The sequence below is a fragment of the Trachemys scripta genome, chromosome 1 (assembly GCF_013100865.1).
Source record: "Trachemys scripta elegans isolate TJP31775 chromosome 1, CAS_Tse_1.0, whole genome shotgun sequence".
NCBI lineage: Eukaryota > Metazoa > Chordata > Testudines > Emydidae > Trachemys > Trachemys scripta.
In genome coordinates, this window is record NC_048298.1 from 186165971 (window position 1) to 186187026 (window position 21056).

The 21056-nt window shown below is 43.0% G+C and overlaps 1 protein-coding gene across 1 annotated transcript in view; it reads left to right on the forward strand.

Moving 5' to 3' along the window:
• MRPS6 (mitochondrial ribosomal protein S6) overlaps positions 1 to 16666 on the forward strand; it is a 66576-nt gene extending 49910 nt beyond the window's left edge. Inside the window, exon 3 of the mRNA XM_034752350.1 lies at positions 16074 to 16666. Coding sequence (XP_034608241.1) covers positions 16074 to 16254 — 181 coding nt within the window. The 3' untranslated portion in view covers positions 16255 to 16666. The remainder of the gene's footprint in view (positions 1 to 16073) is intronic.
• The last annotated feature ends 4390 nt before the right edge of the window (positions 16667 to 21056 follow it).

Sequence of the window (21056 nt, forward strand, 5' to 3'; positions counted from 1 at the left end):
GCAAATAGTCTTGTTTCAAGTGTCTAAACAAGCTGTATTATGATCGTGTGTCTACGTTGCAGTTCAAAACACTCGGCTGACCCGTGCCAGCTGACTTGGGCTTGTGGGGTTTGGGCTGTTTAACTGCGGTGTAGATGTCTGGGCTCATGGTGGAGCCCGGGCTCTAGGACCATGGTAGGTGGGAGGGTCCTAGAGCTCGGGCTGCAGCATCTACACTGCTGTTAAACACACCCTTAGTTCGAGCCCCGTAAACCCAAGTTAATTGGCATGGGACAGCTGCGGATGTCTGACTGCCGTGTAGACATACCCTGAGAGATACCTTCCGCAATAAAGACACTGCTTCTTCCTGGATGCGTAATTTTTTTTTTCCAGAAGCCAGTGATAGGACTTCAGCTACAACAACAACAGGATCTATTGACTGTAAATGAAATGCCAATACTAATTGGCAGTAGTGATGATTTTTTTTTTTTTTTTTTATTCCAACATGTTTGAACTGTTGGCTGCCATATGTGCCCTGTAAGACATGCTTGTTTCCATGATGCTGTTTTTTAATTAAAGAGGACTATCTGTGTACATAATTTGAGGGAAGTATAATAATGACTTGATTATTTTGGGGATGATTTTTGCAGAATGGGTTTATGTGATATACTGCATTATTATTTTGAATATAAACTCTTTTCCTGGATGCAGTGAGAATGTAATGAAGATTTTCATCCTTTTGATTGCTTAACCGTGTGCTTTGCTGCTGTTAAACTCTTCAAGACTACCTCTGATATGCTGCCTCTCTGCAAGGATTGAGAAATGTTGCTAGGCAACGAGTATTACATAGTGGCTGCATACAATACTCAAAATAACAATTAGATGCATTTTTCTTAATATTTTTAACATAAATATGTGAAATTTGATGGCCAGCCAATATGCAAACTAACCTTTGGATAGGTTGGGTACATGCAAAGGGAAAATCGCGTACACTTTGAAAGATGTATGTTTAAGCTGCATAGCCTGTCTCAACTTCTCTCCTCACGTTTGACTCACAAATTCAGTCCCACTTGAGAAGACCTTTTTATTCTGCTGTGTAAAGTCAGAGAGGTGATCTCTGCTAGTTTGAGGGGGAGAAACAAAACCAACAAACAATTCCCCCTCCCCCCTGCTCAAACAAAACCCTGAAACCTCCATGACATGCATATTGCTAACCAAAGCAACAGCACTGTATGACCATCACCTTCCTCCTCCCTTCCTTCTTGGTGTTTGTAATTATCATGCACTGGTGCATTGCTTAATCCTGCAAGCCATTAGTCCAGTGTTTAGTCTCGTTGTCTAAACATGAAAGTAACTGTTCACCGGATCTAACAAATACATTGTGGCCTCTTCAGCTCTGGGGCTGCATTTTCTGTCACTTGCCATGCATGTTTCTGGTGCTATATACAATTGCACACAAACAACTACATTAAAAGAACATTAAAATTGCAAAGTCAAGCACTCAGAAGTAAGGAAATGACAGAATTAAGTTTGCCTGTGCAACCTTAATTTGTCTCCTGCCTCATTCAGTGCACAGGATGGACAGCACACACTGAATGAGCAACTATTCAGGGTTTCAAGTTTTATTCCCATTGTTCAATATATGGCTGCCGATCTTATTTACTGCACACTGTTCAAACCATTCTCTGAATGCAGAATTACTAATTTCCATGTGGGTTTTCCTATGGCACTCAACACTGTAGTATTTGAATGTTTCACAGATGAGTGACGATAAATGAATATCTAACAGGATGCTGTGGGTGACGTTATCCCCATTTTACAAATGGGGAACTGAAGCACAGATAGATTAAGGTCAAAAGTATCTACTAATTTTGGGTGTCCAATTTGAGATGCCTAGGACTTGACTTGTCAGGGTATTTGCATTATATATTCAAGCGCAGGTCCATTCTGTGCACTGAATGAGGCGGGGGTCCTGTGGGAAAATGTGATCATGTAATTAAAGACTATCATAATGCATAGGCATATAAGCACAAGGAGGGACAAATTAAGGTGCACAGCAACCACAGAAGTTATCTACATGATGAGATAGTATGCTGCAGGCCAGGATGTGAACCTGCGGTGCACTAATGTGCCACGTTCTAACTGTCCACATGGGCCTTGCTACCATGCACTCTAAGTTCCATAGTGCGTTTTGCTCCTTATCCCAGTCTGGCCCCTTCCTGGTTGCTTGTCCCAGTTTCTTTGCTCAGTTATGCCTCCTCATCCAAGCTGTTTGCTAGATCTGTCTTCCCCCCTCTCCTTTGCTCCTGTTGGCCTCCCTCACTGGTTCCTAGCCCCAGTCTCCTTGTCTAACCAACTCTGTCTCCCCCCGCCTCTCCACGAGCCAACCTGCTCATCCTTCTCACTTGCATTACCAGCTCCCAGGGCCAGTCTCCCTTTCCCCACCCAGCTCCAAGTCCCAGTCTCCTTGCCTAGCTAGTCCCTGTCTCAGTTTCTCCCTGTTTCGCCCATCCTCTAGTCCCAGTCTTCTTGTCCCAATCTACTCCTTTTCCTCTTCCCCGTCTGGCTTTTGTCTCCTTTGCATTAGAGTCAGACTGTTTACTCCTCCATGCTGCTTGGATGCCAGCAGTGTGGATATTGAGCACGCAGGGAGAGACAGACTCCCTGCTCTCAACTCGAGTACCCAGCTCTTCGCCCATGTGGTCCTGAACTGGAGCATGCTCAGTGGGGCTGGTGCATGTGCAGTCCAGTGACATGCAGGAGCTGTGGGAGGCTCAAGCATGCTCAGTGAGGATGGAATCATCAGAGATTTTAGCTGTTGTAATCTAAGAAGTCTCTACTGAGCCAGTGCAAACTACAGTTTTTCAGACTTATAACTTGGCCATGTTTGGGTGGATTTTCATGGCAAAAGGCACATCCCTGCCAAATTCAAGTACCTGCTCCAAAGCGTGGGAGGCTAGAGCTGTTCAGAGAGAGGTTTCAAGAATTTTTAAACATGGACAAAACAACGTATTTTTTTCTTGGCCTTGTTAGAAGTGCTTGAACTGTTTTCGCTGAAATAAAATAAATAAAAAACACCAACACACATAACAACCCTCAACTTGAGGCAAACACCCATCATGTAAAATTTCAACCCAAACGGTTTAAGTTTGGCAAAGCTGTGAGCAAGTTAAAACAGGATCTGTACAGTGGGAAGTGTTGGGCAACCTTAATAACAGGCAGTGCTGTTCAAGCTGTGGCTATAATAATTGGGAGTGTGTCCCTGGAGGTCCCCATGCGCTGTGATTGCTCTTCTGTATCAGATAGAGCTGTGCTGCAGTACTCATTTGTGGTGGATTATTGATGTGCCACTGGATATTTTCTGTGTTTAAAACCTTAGGTAACTCAGGTAATTAAGACAACAAGGAGTCTGGTGGCACCTTAAAGACTAACAGATTTATTTGGGCATAAGCTTTTGTGGGTAAAAACCTCACTTCTTCGGATGCAACAGGTAATTAAGCAAATTCTAGGAATAGGAAATACAAGCCAGTTCTTTATTCACCTTTTAAAATCACTTTGTTCCCTCCCTACAACACTTGTAACGGTATTTGTTTTATTTAAAATGGTACACACTGTGAAAAGCACAGTAGTTTATCAAAATATTACAGTGAGCTAAATCTGCATCCAGCAACCTGGCTTTAATTAAAAAATCTTAAATTAATCATTCCTTTAATAGGCAATTTTTGAATGCTGTTTAACTCTTCTTTCTCATTAACTTGGTTTTAAGTGTCACAGCACCATCTCCCATTCTGCCAAAGCTATTTATGAAAGAAACTAAAAGGCCACTATGAGTGGTGTAGGTGGTATTATGTCTAATAAGAAGAGACAGATAGGACACAATTCTGAATCTTTCAAAGCCTTGCATGGTGGTTTTATGTGACTCTTAGGCCTGGTCCCCACTAAGTCCCTACTTCGGACTAAGGTACGCAAATTCAGCTACGTTAATAACGTAGCTGAATTCGAAGTACCTTAGTCCGAACTTACCGCGGTCCAGACGCGGCAGGAAGGCTCCCCCCGTCGATGCCGCGTACTCCTCTCGGCGAGCTGGAGTACCGGCGCCGACTGCGAGCACTTCCGGGATCGATCCCAGAACATCGATTGCGTGCCGCCGGACCCTCCGGTAAGTGAAGACAAGGCCTCTGTAGAGCTAACTCCTCAACTGATTGCTTCCCTTTGTTTCCAGATGCTTTTGGGCTTGGGATGTATGCTGAATCCACTAGCCTTTGGTAGGGTTACCATATTTCAGCAAGCAAAAAAGAGGACGGGAGGAGACCCACCCTAACCTCGCCCCTGCCCCTTCCACTCACTCCCACTTCCCCCCCCCCCCCAAACCCCCACCGCCCCCCCCGCTCCTTGTCCCCTGACCACCCCTCCTGGGACCCCTGCTCCTAACTGCCCTCCTGAACCCCACCCCCTACTGAAGCCTCCCTGTTCCTTGTCCCCTGACTGTCCCCCTAGGATCCTACCCCCTACCTGTACCCCACTGCCTAAAACCTTCTCCCCCCCCCCCCCCAGAAAGCTCCCCCCGAACTCCTGACCCCCCCATCTCTTGACTGCCCCCTCCAGAACCTCCCTGCTCCTTCTCCGACCCCCTGGCCCCCTTACCATGCCGCTTGTCCCGGCGCGCTGGGCAGGAGGAGCCGGGGAGGAGCTCCAGACTGCCGGAGGCGATCTGCAAATGCAGGGAGGGAGGGAGTGATCTCTGCTGCAGGGGAGAGGAGGAGGGGCTCTCTCTGGCTGTCGGAGCCCCATGTAAGTGGCACCATCCGGCCGGCTGCCCTGTTAGCCGCGCGTGCTCTGCATGGGGGGGAATTCTGGATGTTTATAAATTCCCCCCGGACGTTATTTTTAGCTCAAAAAGCCGGACATGTCCGGGGGAATCCGGACGAATGATAACCCTACCTTTGGCCTCCTGGCTGGTAAACAGTGTGAGAACTCCTACAGTAAAACATTCATAGTGTAGGCCACATTTTAACAGAGATTGTCTATGGGAGACCGTCTCCTCCCAGTGACTATCGCATGAACCGCCTGCCTTTCTCTTATAGAGGCATAAAGTCCCTGTGCCAGCTACGGGGATTGTTTACATGAAAAAGTAACGTTAGGAAATTATATAATGGGTTTTCAATTGTCTTTAGTGAGATTGTTTTTTCTAGAAGGATAAAACAGTAATTATACTGTCTGCTTTTGCTCTTTGTTTAAGCTCCCTCTGCTACCCATTTTGTTTTTTTTCAGTTGGAAATAAGGTAGAGAGTCAGCACTGGGTGACCTGCCAGCTCTTAACAATCCCACCAGAAAGTGCTCTGTGGTCCACAGACCATAGTTGGAGCCGTTTGTTTTACTGAATATTCTTTTTCTATCTAGTTAATTGCATTTTAAAATACAGGTAGAATCTTCATGTGCAATATATAATAAAGCTGGGTTTGACTGAGAAACATGGCACAAAATCATACAGTATAATATACATAGTAAGCCGCCACAGTACTTAGCCAGGTTAATGTAATGCCTTTGCTAAACGGAGATGAGTCAAACAGGAAAATGTTTATTCAGAGGTCAATTGTAGGGCAGTTGTTTGTTGTCTGGATCTGTAGTGCTACCATGTGTCCTATGGCACCTTATAGACTAACAGACGTATTGGAGCATGAGCTTTCATGGGTGAATGCCCGTTTTGTCGGATGCATGTGGCCTGACTCACTCTTGCTTGCGTATTTATACCTGCCTCTGGAAATTTCCACTACATGCATCCGACAAAGTGGGTATTCACCCACGAAAGCTCATGCTCCAATACGTCTGTTAGTCTATAAGGTGCCACTGGACTCTTAGTCTGGATCTGTAAAAGTAGCAAACATGGCTACCCCTCTGATACTAGTGCTACCATGCCACTCTTCAGAGAATGCTGTTGCTATATGAGGGGCAAACGAGTATTTTAGGAATACCTGGGGGCAGTGGCAGATTTAGAGTTAGTGGAGCCCTGTGCGCAGCTTCATTTTTGGGGCCGCCCCTAGGGACGCAGCCAAGAAAAAGAACATTTTCTCATCTCCCTTCCATTTTTCATTCTTTTCTTCATCCTCCTATTTTATAAGTAATGGGAAATAAACGAAAATAAAGTGAGGTACCTTGATTGGGGCGGGGGTGCAGGGCGTGGGCTCTGGGAGGAAGTTTGGGTGCTGGGTGCAGGCTCTGGGCTGGGGCAGGGGAGGTGGCACTTACCTCGGGCGGCACGGCTCCCAAAGCAACCAGCACGCCCGCCTCCGGCAGCAGCTCCTAGGCGGAGGAGGGGGGACGGGACCAGGGAGTCTCCCTGCACCGCTGCTTGTAGGCGCCATCCCCGGCCCTTTGGGGGAGCGGGGCAGCGGGTCTCCATGTGCTTGGCCTCCCCCCACCCCCCCGCCAGGGGTGCGCAGAGATGTACCAGCAGACTGCCACTTCCGGGAGCGGCGTGGGGCCGCCGGCCATGCCATGCAGGCAGCCTGCCTGCCTGCCAGAGCCCTGCTGCACTGCCGGTTGGGACTTGGGGGCAGGTTGTCAGATACTTGTCCTGCATTTTGGGGGCCCCCCATTGTTGGGGGCCCCGTGCAACTGCCCGGTTTGTTTCGTGGTAAATCCAGTCCTGCCCAGGGGCATTCTCAAGTAATGGGAATTTTACAGCCAACTGATCTCTTCTTATTTTAATGTTTTGATTTTTCAAAGCCCATAAGAGATTTTTAGACCCACAATTGCCATTAAAATTAATGGAAATTGGGTGTCTAAATCCCCTAGGCAGCTTTGAAGATCTCAGCCGAAGTGTAAAGTTCCCTAGATCTTAGTAAGCAAACTGTATTTACTGTGAAGGAGAATGTGTATGTTGATGGTGGGGGCAGCACTTTAACTGGTACAAATTCAGGGCTGTGTCTTCCTCTTAAATTTACCTCTGTGCAATCTGCTGTGTCCTTGACAAACAACTCTCGTGCAAACATTGTAGCAGTAATAGTTTTCCCAGGAACTTGGACGCTGTATACATTACACTGAAACATGATACCTGAGCCTTTAAATTTAATGGTGAGAAAATGGCTAGCAATTCATATTAGTGTATATTTTGAGAGCGAGGTGTATAAAATGTTCCCTGAACAGAAAAACAGCTCTTTTATAGCCTATTGTGGTGGGTGAAATATTGTTTACCTTTCCTAAATACCATTTCTTAAATTTAGGAATAGCTGTAGGTTGCTGTATTCCTTTTTGTTTTTAAGCACATAACTTACTAATCACTTACAATATCTGACCTTTATGAAATAGATATGTCATGGGGGGGCCAAAATAATACATAAGGTGGAATCCTGGCTTCATTGAAGACCATGGGACTTCTGCATTGACTTCCATAGGACCAAAATTTCACCTTTAATACCTGGAATTTCTGGTGCTGTGTGTTTTCCCCCTAATGTTTGGTGGTGGTGGTGGGGGGGAGAGGTTAGGCAAATTATGGCTTTTTAAAAAAGAAATTAAAATTTGCTTGTCCAAGGATAAACATCAGCTCTGAGCTGCTAGGAGCATGTGAGCTCTTAGTATGCTTTAAACAATACAAAAACTATAAATTTTTGTGTGCGTGTTGGGATAAATTTAGGAAAAAATTTGACTAAATTATTACTGTATTGGTGTTTTAATGTAAAACTGGAAGATATTTAATATTAATACCTGTGGTATTGTTTATGCTAGCTCAGTTTAGGACTAGTAATAATAACGCTTTGCAAATATTAACATTTGCAAAACATTTTTAGAACCTTGGGTCGAATATACAGCAAACACCCCACAACACCTTGGAGCAGTTGGTAAGTAATAATTTCGTCTTGTAGATGGATAAACTGAGGCACAGAGAGACTAAGTGACTTGCCTGAGGTCACAGTGCATCAGAAGAACTGCTGGAAGAATATAAACCAGAGGGACCTTCCTCCAAACAATAGTCCTCACTCTCTGTGTATTGTCTTATCTGGCTTTTATGTGCATCTAATTTTTACATGAGCTATATTGACACTAATACACTAATTCAGTTTTTATTTAATGCAAAATTCTATTGGTCTGAACATGTGTGTTGGTGTTTGCTAGCTTGTGAAATAAATTAACATAAACTGTTTTAATAGGGAGCGAATTAGTGTTTAAATCCAAATGATGTTAGGCTTGAGACTTTGTGGGTACCGCATAAAATGTTATAAAATGCACCTTGGAGCTCTCAAAGTAACTTTTTTAAATAAAGTGCTGAAATTAGAGTGTCTAATGAAGTTATAGTACTGTATGTGGGTTACAGATTTTGCTAGCACTTGAGTGGAAGTATGTTGCCATTGTTTTTAAAATGTTGGATCTCTGCAATGTAACTTGTGGATCGTGCTGGATATGGTGGAACACTTTGTGGGTTTTCTCTAGCATGGTGGTTCCTTTATATAGCCTAAAGCAGGAGAGCTCTTTAAGTTCATGACATCTACAGCTGAAGGCACTGGGTAAGGCAGGTTGATGTTTTGCTAGATTTTTAGTTCACTTTGGGGGATCTGTCACAATATAGTCTGCAAAGGAGCACTTTGAAATGAGGTTCATCTGCTATTCAGTAATGAATGATCTAATAACCTAGAGAGAGCTAGTACATGTTGATCTGAGCACAGGAATAGGAGTCAGGAGTCCAAAGTTTTAAAATGCTGCCTCTGACCCTGTATCTTTCTGTGCCCTAGAGAAGGTCAGATTTGTTAGTAGAGATGTTTTTTGTGAAACAGCACTGAACATTTTAAATTCAGTTTATCTCTGTGTAACAGAAAGATTGGGTCCAATAAAAGATATTGCTTTGCCCACCTTGTCTGTTTATTTTTTCTATAATCTATTTGGAATTCAGTAACTTCCTTAGCTCTGCGCGCGCGCGCGCACACACACACACACACACTCTCTCTCTCAAATTCATTTCGTTTATTTGTGAGTTCCGCAGCAAACTATGCATAATTTTGGTTATTCATAATAAATACCATGTGCTATTTGCCAGCTTTTTTCACCTTGTTGTTGTTGTTTTCTTCCTTTTCAGGTTTAATTTTGAAAAGGTAGCAGCCCTCATTTATTTGCCCACATGCCACTCAATCTTTTTTTTGTTTTGATGTTTATTCCTACGTGTCTCATCAGTCTATTTGTTTTCTGACGCAGCAAATTCAGATCTTGCTTTTCTTGCTATATTGGCGCTCAGATACCACAGTTATGGGTAGGGTATAAAAAATGGAATAGAACACCTGCTAGAACCCAGGACTAGAAGTCAGGGAACTTAGGTTGTATTTCTTGCTCTGCTGTTGATTCACTGTGTGATGCTGGGAATATCATCTGAGCTGCCTTCTAGAAGGGAATTTCAGCTAGAATAGCTCACCTGAGCTTTGGGGAGCTCCTTATAGTGGATCTGCTCCGACAGCTCCATAGCTGTTACTCCAGCCTCCTGGAGTAGTTTGACTAGCCTCTCTACCCCCTAGCATCCCCTCCTCTGTGGAGGAAGGATTACAGGATACACACAACGGGGTGGCTCTGTCCCCTCCTCAGGTGATAGGATTTGCTCCTTTCATGTTTCTGTACCTCAGTTTCCCAATGTGTAAAATGGGGATAATTCCTCAGAGGGGTGTTTTTAACAATTTTAATGTTCGTAAAGTGGCTCGGATATTAGAAGCATTATTGTGCAAGTGCCAGGTAGTGTGTTATTGAGGCTTTCCACTTCTTACTACTATGTATTTTGAGGCTAGGTGCTGTTCTTGTACAACTTATTTTTAAATAGGCAGCTTGTTACAGAACAGTATTTCCATTTGAGCAAGAGGGGTTGAATCCTTATTCACAAACTCATACCATCTGGATGTAATTTTTTCTTTTGATTTATAAGAGTAAAAATAATGAGTGTCCATCAGAATTCTCTGGGAGCCTTTTAAAGTTTAAAGAAGAACAGGAGTACTTGTGGCACCTTAGAGACTAACAAATTTATTAGAGCATAAAGAAGAACAGGAGTACTTGTGGCACCTTAGAGACTAACAAATTTATTAGAGCATAAGCTTTCGTGGACTACAACCCACTTCTTCGGATGCATATAGAATGGAACATATAATGAGGAGATATATATACACACATACAGAGAGCATAAACAGGTGGGAGTTGTCTTACCAACTCTGAGAGGCCAATTAATTAAGAGGAAAAAAAAAAAAAAAACTTTTGAAGTGATAATCAAGCTAGCCGAGTACAGACAGTGTGATAAGAAGTGTGAGAGTACTTACAAGGGGAGATAGAGTCAACGTTTGTAATGGCTCAGCCATTCCCAGTCCTTATTCAAACCGGAGTTGATTGTGTCTAGTTTGCATATCAATTCTAGCTCTGCAGTCTCTCTTTGGAGTCTGTTTTTGAAGTTTTTCTGTTGTAATATAGCCACCCGCAGGTCTGTCACTGAATGACCAGACAGGTTAAAGTGTTCTCCCACTGGTTTTTGAGTATTTTGATTCCTGATGTCAGATTTGTGTCCATTAATTCTTTTGCGTAGAGACTGTCCGGTGAACAAAACCACTAACCCAGGAACCTATCCTTGTAACAAACCCCGATGCCAACTCTGTCCACATATCTATTCAAGTGACATCATCATAGGACCTAATCACATCAGCCATACCATCAGGGGCTCGTTCACCTGCACATCTACCAATGTGATATATGCCATCATGTGCCAGCAATGCCCCTCTGCCATGTACATTGGCCAAACCGGACAGTCTCTACGCAAAAGAATTAATGGACACAAATCTGACATCAGGAATCAAAATACTCAAAAACCAGTGGGAGAACACTTTAACCTGTCTGGTCATTCAGTGACAGACCTGCGGGTGGCTATATTACAACAGAAAAACTTCAAAAACAGACTCCAAAGAGAGACTGCAGAGCTAGAATTGATATGCAAACTAGACACAATCAACTCCGGTTTGAATAAGGACTGGGAATGGCTGAGCCATTACAAACGTTGACTCTATCTCCCCTTGTAAGTACTCTCACACTTCTTATCACACTGTCTGTACTCGGCTAGCTTGATTATCACTTCAAAAGTTTTTTTTTTTTTTTTTCCTCTTAATTAATTGGCCTCTCAGAGTTGGTAAGACAACTCCCACCTGTTTATGCTCTCTGTATGTGTGTATATATATCTCCTCATTATATGTTCCATTCTATATGCATCCGAAGAAGTGGGTTGTAGTCCACGAAAGCTTATGCTCTAATAAATTTGTTAGTCTCTAAGGTGCCACAAGTACTCCTGTTCTTCTTTTTGCGGATACAGACTAACACGGCTGTTACTCTGAAACCTTTTAAAGTTTAAAATCCAGAGTGACAAAAAACAAACCTATAATGTGACCACAGGCCTCAATGGGGTGCTAATGCAAACGTCTAACAATGGTATTTCAAATGTCAAAATTAACTATTTCACTTAGGTTAGTTTTGGCAGAAACATCTAGTAACTCCCATTATAACGTCACCCCTCTTGTCCTCCAGTCTGAATCCTGCTGGACACTCCCATCCTACCTGTAGATTAGAGCCTGCACTCTCTCCGACCCCCCTCAACCTCTCCATTACAGAAACTTACTTAGGGCATCTCATCACTAGCAACGTTAAAGTACTGCCACGGCAGTGCTTTAACATGGCTGTGTAGTAGCGGCACTAGCGCTGTAAAAAACCCACCTCCACGAGGGGAGTAGCTACTAGCACTGGGGCTTGTCTACACTGGCACTTTACAGCGCTGAAACCTGCTGCGCTTAGGGGAGTGTCTTTTCACACCCCTGAGCGAGAAAGTTGCAGTGCTGTAAAGTGCCAGTGTAGACAAGCCCCTAGATTTTAAAGTTCCTAAAGAAAAGAGAAGTCCTAAAGCATGAGGGCTAATCATATCTAACATTCTCTCCTTTGCAGGAGGTGGAAACTTCTTTGGGTAGCTAACCAGATTGCCAACCACCCATCCTCTTTCAATTCTTTCCTTTCTCTCAGCTCTGTCACAGTACACGTAGGCTGAGAGCCATGTCCCAAGGGGATTTAAAAGCAAGCTTGGATCAAGGAGCTTCTCATGTGTCTTCTAAGTCAAAGTACACATTTAAAAACAGAGATGTGGGTAATTTTGTGGCTAAAGGTTGAAATAATTCTTGGCCTGGATATATAAGAAATGAAATCTGGCTATTTTAAGATGCAAAGGGAGCCCCCCTTCCTTTGATAGCACTGACATTTCAGCAGATAAAGGTTCTGCTGTCCTGTATTTAAATTACCCTTCTATTTACCGTAGAACAGGGTTACAAAAATAACTGTGGTCTCACAGTGAATTAGAGTGGAATTTTCCTGTATTTCTCCCCGATGACTTTGCTAACTCCTAGAGAGTTGAAACTCCATTTTCCAGCTGTGCTTGCAAAAAGAGACTCTCTTTATCTCCTATATTCCTTTTTATCCTCTTCTCAGCCTTGCTGGGGTTTTATTTTGGTCACCTGACAAACAGTAGCTGCAATATTTGGGTGTCTGTTCACAGCTGACTGTTTTAAACTAAGAAAAATGTTAGCCTGCTGTGTGCAGTATTGAACTGTAGGTTTAAATACCTATATCTAGATATATATCCCTGACTAAATACATTTGTCTTTATGGGCTGGGTTCCAGATCAGCTCATGAATCACAGCAGGGTTTTTGTGTTTTGTTTTTTTGTTTAAGCACAATTAAATTAATGGAAACAAAAGGCAAAAAGACTTGTTATCACCCCCCCCCCTCCTGTTTATAGATCAGAGCAATTACTGCTTTATTACACTGAAGGAAGGATGGTTAGTATGGTTTATAAATTGCATTCTCCCAACTGCTGCATTTTTGTATCTTCAGATAAAATATCTACTCTGTGAAAAAGACACACAGATGTGCTGGAGCAGCTCATCCTTCCCATCCCCCACTTCTCCTTCATTTATCAACAGTGCGTCAGTGGAAATTTCCACTGTCTGTTTATGTGTGAGAGACCACAAAGTAGTAAACCTGCCTTTGGGAGAAAAGCTATTGCAGTTTTAGGAGCACAGTAAAAAGCAACACACAACTTGCATTTAGAAATGGAATGAAATTCTGTAAAAGCAAAGCCAAAATAGTATGGAAAGGGGGGGCAGTTCATGAATGAATGTTGTTGCTAAAGAGCATGCAGACTTTGATGTAGTACCGTCTATTAGAATTTGCTTGGAATTGCCTTTCCTTTTTGGTTGTAACTGTGCAAGGATTTCAGGGTCCTGCATCTTTGCTGTGGTAGTCAATATTTTAACTGAAAACAGGATTTTTCCTTCCTTGGCCATGCACATCATTTGGGAAATGTTAGATTTGTAATTTATTCCACTATTGTTAGATTTTACCCATTTTTTTTTAATAACGTCTAAAATATGTGACTTCTCTTACTTACTTACTGGAGATAAGAAAGTATTCAGGCATTTCAGGTTTTCCAAATGTCTTGGGCCCAATCCGGCTCCCCATTGAAGTTCCTGAGACTTTGCAGTTAGGCCTCATTATAGCATTCATGAGAGGAGTTTCTTCACATAACTAGTCCTATTGAATTCATGGGGTGTAAATTGTCATAGTTTCCTCCCAACTTCAATGGAGCAATGACAGTTTACATCTGCTGAGGATCTGCCCCAAGGGGACTAGTTGCTTCAGTACAGATTACAGGACAGGTCCCTTAATTCGTATCATGGCAGATTTTGCCATCCAAGCCTAATACAGGGAAATTCAGTACTTTAATTTGGTTTTCCAAATTGCAGCACTTCTGCTACAAAAGGTTACTAGTGTCCATTGCTGCACATTCATTTAGGGGCTGGGAATGCTCAGTTAAGGAAATCCTCTTTTTTTATTGTTTTCTCCTTGCGTGTAGCATTCACCTCTGTGCAGCAGGCCAGCATAAGACCTTTGCACCACTTATGTCCCTTCTTTACCCGTAAGTGGCATATAGGATATGTCTACACTGCAGCGGGGAGCGAGCATCCCAGCTCACATAGACAGACTTGTGTTAGCTGTGCTCGAGCTAGCATGCTAGGCATAGCGGTGTGGATGATGCAACACGCAGCCACTCATCCAAGGCTGCCTGACCCCCAGGGTCCTAGCTCAGGTGGCTACCTCAAACCACTTACCTGCACTGCAACCTCCAAACTGCTATTTTTAGCGCACTAGCTTGAGTAGAGCTAACGCGCCTCTGTCTACCTGGGCTGGGAGGCTTACTCCCAGCTGCCGTGTAGGCAGACCCAGAGGCTTTGTGCTGCCCCTCCATAGTGGGGGAATTTTGTTCTCTGTGTGTGTGTGTGTGTGTGTGTGTGTGTGTGTGTGTGTGTGTGTGTAAGTAATACCTGTTGATGCTAATGGGACTTCATATTGCAGGTATTTAGATTAGAGGAGTTTATTTTCTTCATATGCCATAATATGGAAAACATAATGAACTTTTTTGTTGTTGACACATTCTCTGCACTCTTTATTCTGATGTATATGTAGGCCCAGTTTCTCATCTTGGGTGCCTGACACTTGTTGCATAGCTCAACACTTTTGTGAGTGTGCTATGATGCATTGTATGCAACTGTACAGAAGTTTAAAAACAAAAATCTAAGTGGGAATTATTGTGCTATCTACTGTATCTTTAATGAATGCTGCAGTTGGAAACTGGCTACTCACTAATCGTCTAATCTTTAATAGGACTTCTGAGAGACAGCTGAGACTTCCTTTGTACTGTACTGTAGTTAAAGCCTTACCAAAAAACAAACTGATGGATTAAAAGTCCCCATAACTACAATTTTATTTACAATGCCAAATTTGCCATCTATTTTTTAACTTTTGACTTGAGTATGATGGCTGCAGTAAGATCACTCAAAATATGCAAGAGCCATGAAGAAATTTGGGACATTTGAGGTTATGGGAATTGTATGAGGATTTATTTTCAAACACACAAACACAATATCCAGTTGAGTCTCTTTTCTCCAAAGCGGGACTAGCATATGTTTGTGAAGAGCAATAGACCTTACCACTCGCTCTATCCCACTGGAGTTTTAAAAGATTCCTTCCAAATTAAAAATCAACTGATGGAACAAGATCCAAGACATGAGTTACTTGACATAATGAGTGACTGCAGAAGTGACATAGGGGACCTGAAATAGAAATGGAGAGTGGGATTCTCCTTGCAGTAGGTAAGCTCCTGTCCATCTGTCTCAGATAAATAGATGGCTGACAAGAAATGCTTGCCTGATGCTGAAAATATCAGACATATTGTGCATGTGTGAAAATAAGACCTCTGCAATTCTGCCAGGGCCAGCAAGACCTACATTACAGTATGCAGAGCTGCTGAATGAGTGCCAGTTGTGCAAGTTAGGGCTGCCTGTGCACAATTTCAACATGCATCCTCAGTTTTCAGAAGTTCAAACATGTCACTAATGAATACATGCTCGTTTGGGCTAGCTCCAGCTCTCTCTCTCTCTCTCTCTCTCTCTCTCTCTCCCCCCTTTCCCCCCCCCCCCCCACACACACACACATTTCCTGCTGCTATTTTAAACGTTCACTCAGTTATAAGATAGTATTGTGATGGACAAAATATTGCCCATACGATATATAAACTTTAGATGTTTGACACAGATATCTGTTTGTGAGTCCATTCTCCACATGGCAAGGATCCCTGAGGAAAAATGCATTGAATTCAAGGAGGGAAAGTATACATTTTGTTTAACTGAAATAAATATACGACTTCTAAAAGGTGTGAAAAATACTAAGTGTGTAAATGTATGGAGTAAGTAGAGGCAGACTCCTGATTCCAGTATGAGTGCACAGACAAGAAATGGTGCCCTATGAATAGGAAAGATGCTCACTTATATTGTTTTCGGTTGTGTAGCACTGTATAAATTCTTACCTGTGTTTTAAATCCATAATGTTACTGAGCTTTGTTTTAAAAACAGTTCAAAAAAACAAAATATAAGGTATTCCTTGTAGATAATTGGGAGTTTGATTTTACAATTTGAACAGAATGATGGTATGAATAAAAGCTTTTACAGTGCCTATATCTTATTGAGTGTGTGTGTGTTTGTTTTCCATTACAGGTATTTTTTGGTAGACTTTGATGGCCCACCCGCGATTATTTCAACGATGATGGACCATTTAGGACGTGATGTTGATGTAATTAGACCTACTTTTTTAAAGCATCCAGTATCAAAGACACAAGAATGCAGTGGCATAATCCCAGTCAACTATGAAGATAAATTATATACCAAGAAAAAATGAGTATCCAAAAGATCGTATCTGAAACTTTTTATTTTAGCCCAGCTTTTGGATACAATTGTGGTCATAATTTTTGTCTATGTACAGAGTAATCTATTGTAGTCATATGGCATCTGGAGTTAATGTAACCTTTAGCTTGCTTTCTTTTTTGTTGTAAATTAAATAGTTAATTTGTATGCTTATGTTAATAGTTGATGACTAGACTGAAAATTGATTTGCTTTCCTTGGAAAGCATTACATCTGATGAAGTTCTGTCTACCCATCAGGAGACTAAAAATAGCATTTTTTTCAGTAAGATTACTTCAGACTTTGTACATGTACACAGTAGATTAAGAAAGCTCTGTTTGACAATGTCTACTGTATAGCAGTATGATTTTTTTTTTTTTGAGCAAGTTAATAAAGGTGATTGAAATAAGCTTTGTTTATTGTTGAAGACTATAAACGGTGCAGGGAAATGTTACACATATACCTTGCCATAAGGCATTCTAACCTACAGTTCTGAATATAATCACAGAGGGTTGGTCTAAGTACAAATAAACACTCTCTATGGGAGAGGTTAGATACTTCCAGATGGCGGTTCCGAGACTGACAGGACTAGTGTGAGCAGAAAAATGCAAGTTATTGTCCTTTGTTTTACTGTAAGCTGAAGCCACCTGACACTTTACATTTAGAAACATTTCAAACAAAATGGACTCATTTTTTGGCTTTTCCCTATTCCTGTTCTGATGGAGAAAACAAGGGGAGACATGGTAGGTATTACCACTAGAGTATTACCTGCTGTGGGTCCTCTATGGCTGTTAGATCTCTGAGGAAATCCCCATTTCTCCCTCCCCCTGTTTACCCTGTCCAATTATTGTATCCACCATCTTTCCCATCAAGGCAACAAGCTGTGGTTTCCTTCAAAACTCCATAAACGCTGTTGCATAATTAGCTAGAAAGGACGCTCCCCAATTGGGCATGCTGCATCTGGAAACCTTCCCCGCCGCAACCTTTGCTGAACTGGAGATCAAGAGACCAACCCAGGAACTGAACTCTGATTCCCACAGGACTTTGGAGGGGTTTGTTAGTGATATTGCTCTGCAAATGCTCTACTTCTACTATAAGGAAAAAATGAATTTGTTATCCTGCTTCTGGAGTCTGCAGAGTTTCACTTTTTCAAAGGTGATGCTGTAGCCATAAGAAGTTTGATTAAAAATGAGGTGAAAGATAAGAACAAATTCTCCTTTTTTTTAAATAAGTGACCAGCAAAAGGGGAGAAAAAGTCATAATCCCGCTGTTTTCCCCGCAACCACTGATTCCTACAACAATGACGAGAATGTCTAATCTGAAATAAGGCAGAATCTCATTCATACAGCCACCTTTTCAAACTATTTAACCCTTTGCACATCCAAGAAACCAAAAAGGGAACACAGGACAGGAAGGGATCTCCTTAGTTCTGTCCAGTCCCTGTTATCGCAGGTAACCCTTTCAGGAAAACCCATTTATAAACTTGAGTTCCATCTTAAAACTAGGTAGCTTGTTTGTCCCTATTACACAACACTAGAGTGTGAACACACATTACTTTCTTTGGCAGGTCACTGTCAAATGTTGCTTGCTGTAGACATATTTTTGTGTGTGAAACACTGCAACTGTTTGGATACGGTTTAATAAAGCTTTGCCTTAGGCTGGGATCTCGTGTTTTGTTGTAACAAAAAACACAATTGCAAGTTTCCAGCCTTGCAAAATGGGGGAGAGGAGACAGCCAATAGAGCCTGTATGAGTATAAATTTACTAAGGCTGCTTTTATCCTAATGCCTTTTGAGAGTATAGTGTAGAAATGTAAAATCTGATTTCTTACTACTGGTAGTTTTGGCTTCAATCCCTAGCTTTTAAGTACATGTTCAAAATGAATAAACCATGTATTTATTGGATGGGTGCTTAATATTAAGTACATGCATAAGCCATTGTAGGGTTGGGGCCTCAAAAAGGTCACAGACTTTTGTCCCTCTTCCTTTGGAAAGCCTGATCCCACTCTCATAAAATCAATGGCAGAACTCTCAGGGATTCCAAGAAGAACAGGATTGGGGCCCAAAGTCCAAAGCAACTGGATAGTGGAAATATCACAAGGCTCTTTGAGAGACAGTATGTAGAAATTCAACTATCCCAATATTAAGGGGAAAGGTGACCAGTGTGCCACAAAATAAAGTTTAAGGAGATGTTCAAGATATTACTGTCTAATGTGCTCCTTTCAGCTCCCACTAGTCCCTGCAGCTATAAAGAGGATTGATACAATACCAAGCAAAGGCAAACTTTTTCTGGACCCATACATGCCTAAATAAGCGTTTGTGCTTTATTAATCACAGGCTTTGTATGTCAACTAATTAAAAAGCTGGTTCACAACAGCATGTACCCATTTCTTCATAATTGATGCTTTCCAATGTGAACATTATGGTTTTTTGGGTTACAAATATAGCCCTGTGAGCCAGACCTGTAGTTAGCTATTCTGGGAAGCTAGTATGTAACTGGAACCTTTGGGGTTGGCGTTCACGTACACCAAAAAACTCGCTTACACTCAGGTAATGATGGTTTTCAGCAAGTTGACCAATGAGTCTGCCATATGAGAAACTTGGATAGTCACTCTACCCCGAGTGAACATAAATGTCCACTTGTAGTGTCAGGGAAATCTTAGCCTTCTGGTAATAAGTTTGGGTACAGTGTCAGTTGCCTTTTGTGATCGTTAAATGTTTATTCATCTCAATGAGCTGTGAGAGACTCTTGATCTTCAGGAATACAGTTTCACGAGTGTAGAGTCAGCTGGATAGCTGACAGAATCGGTACTGCCAAACCACTTCCAAATCATTAAAATGTCAAAAATCATTGGCACGTTAAAAAAAAAATTAATCTCTATTAACTAGAGAAACAGATGTTGAAATTATTTATAGCCTTCCTCAGCTTGTGCTCTCAAGGCTGAAAAGGAAGTAGTTTTATACTCCTAGAAATAATAATTTACTTACATAGCCTCTGTCATCTGAGAATCTTGGAGCACTCCACTGAGGTGGCTAAGTTAAAATGCTGATTGACAGCTCTTCCAACAGCTCAGCAGCGGTTCCCATTGCCTATCTTAAAGATAACAAGTATGCACATATGGTTTCAGCGAGCAGACCCTTTGTTCTGTCTTAAATTGCTCCCTTGCTTCTTTGCTGACATTCCTGTTCACTCACACATCCACCCACTCACTGCATCTTGCATCTTCGGGAGATCCTTCAGCACCACAGACTCAGGGTACTGTACTAAAATAGTACTTAAGGCCAAGTTTTCAAAGGGGCCTCACCACAGCCTCCGCTTTTGCACCCGTACGTTTGTGCATGCAGTGATTTAGTTCTATAGAGCCAGACTCAGGCATCTTCCTAGCATCAGACTAGCCTGTACAAATTCTATTTGGTAGTGGTGTGAACTTAAAAGGCCTTTGATCCTCAGTGCCAGCAGGACACCATTATTTTGGAGATTAATTAAGCATTTTAAAGGGATTATCATGCTCCCAACCACTCTTCTGCTTAAGAGGAACAAAATGTCAAGTGTCAAAGCTGTTGCCTGAGTTGGTTGTGACAAAAGCAAGTGGATACAAAAACGTCGTATTCTTTCAAAAGTCTTCCAAGGAATAATTAAAATGACAGCTTTCATCCATTTTACTACGTATAAATGTATGGCTTGCTGCTGGAGCCTGTGTAGCCCAGAGTTTTAGGTATCATCTGTCATTGGTGATACAAATGATGCAGTAGTCCCAGGATAGTGAAGGGGTGTTAATGAACCACTTTACCTTGAATGGTCCCTTGAAATATGTGTTAACTACTTATGCTAGACAATCTGTTCCACCTTGTATTTAGCTGTGATGCGTGTTTCCCAGACCTGAAGAAGGGCTCTGTGTAAGGGCATGTCTACACTAGAAACATAAGTCAACCTATGTTAGGTCAACTTTTCTGTGGTGGTTCATGTCCACGCTACCTTCCTTGGGTCAGTGGTTCGCATTCTCAAAAGGAGCGCTTCCACTGACTTAAGAGGGGGCAGTGTGGGGGGCTGAGAGCCTGGGTCTCAGCTTCGCTGGCAGCTCCCCACCAGGAACCTGGCTGCCCCTCCCCCCCGCCTGCCCCTCCCCCCCACCTGCCCCAGGCTGTCAGCTCCCTGCTGCCAGGAGCTCGGCTGTCCCCCTGGGCTCCCCGCTCCCCACCATCGGGCTCCTGGCAGGAAGTGGGGAGCGGAGAGCATCTGGGCAGCTGCTAGGCTGTGCCTGACCAGCTCCCCGCTCAGCTCTGAACCAGGCTGGGCTCCCTGTTCCCTGGGGGGAGCCCAGCGGCTGCCCAAGGCTCCCGGCTCCCACTCAGGAACTGCTTGGACTCCAGGTGTACAGCTCTTTGCTGGGAGCCCGGCTGTGGCAGGGAGCCAAGAGCCAGGGGGAGCAGCTGGACTCTCGTCAGCGGGGAGCCAGGAACCTCTGGGCAGCTGCCCAGCTGGCAGTGGGGAGCCTGGGCAGCAGCTGGAGTGGGAGCGGGGAGCCAGGGGGCAGACATGCTATGACAGGGGGGTGGGCGCAGCCCAGCTCGGAGCAGGGAGCCCAGGGGGATCATGAGGCTCTAGCTAGAGCCCCCCAACCAGCCCAGTGACAGCGTGGGGTTCTTTTCATTTGCATTCTGCTTTTCAGTCTTGAGCAGTCACTTTTTCAAGCTTCTTTGTCCATCCAGGATGGCTGGAAACATCATTTTAAAAGGAAAGTTGAGATTCTCACATAATCTTCTGACTCCAAGAGCTGGAGTTTTAAGAAAAACATCAAA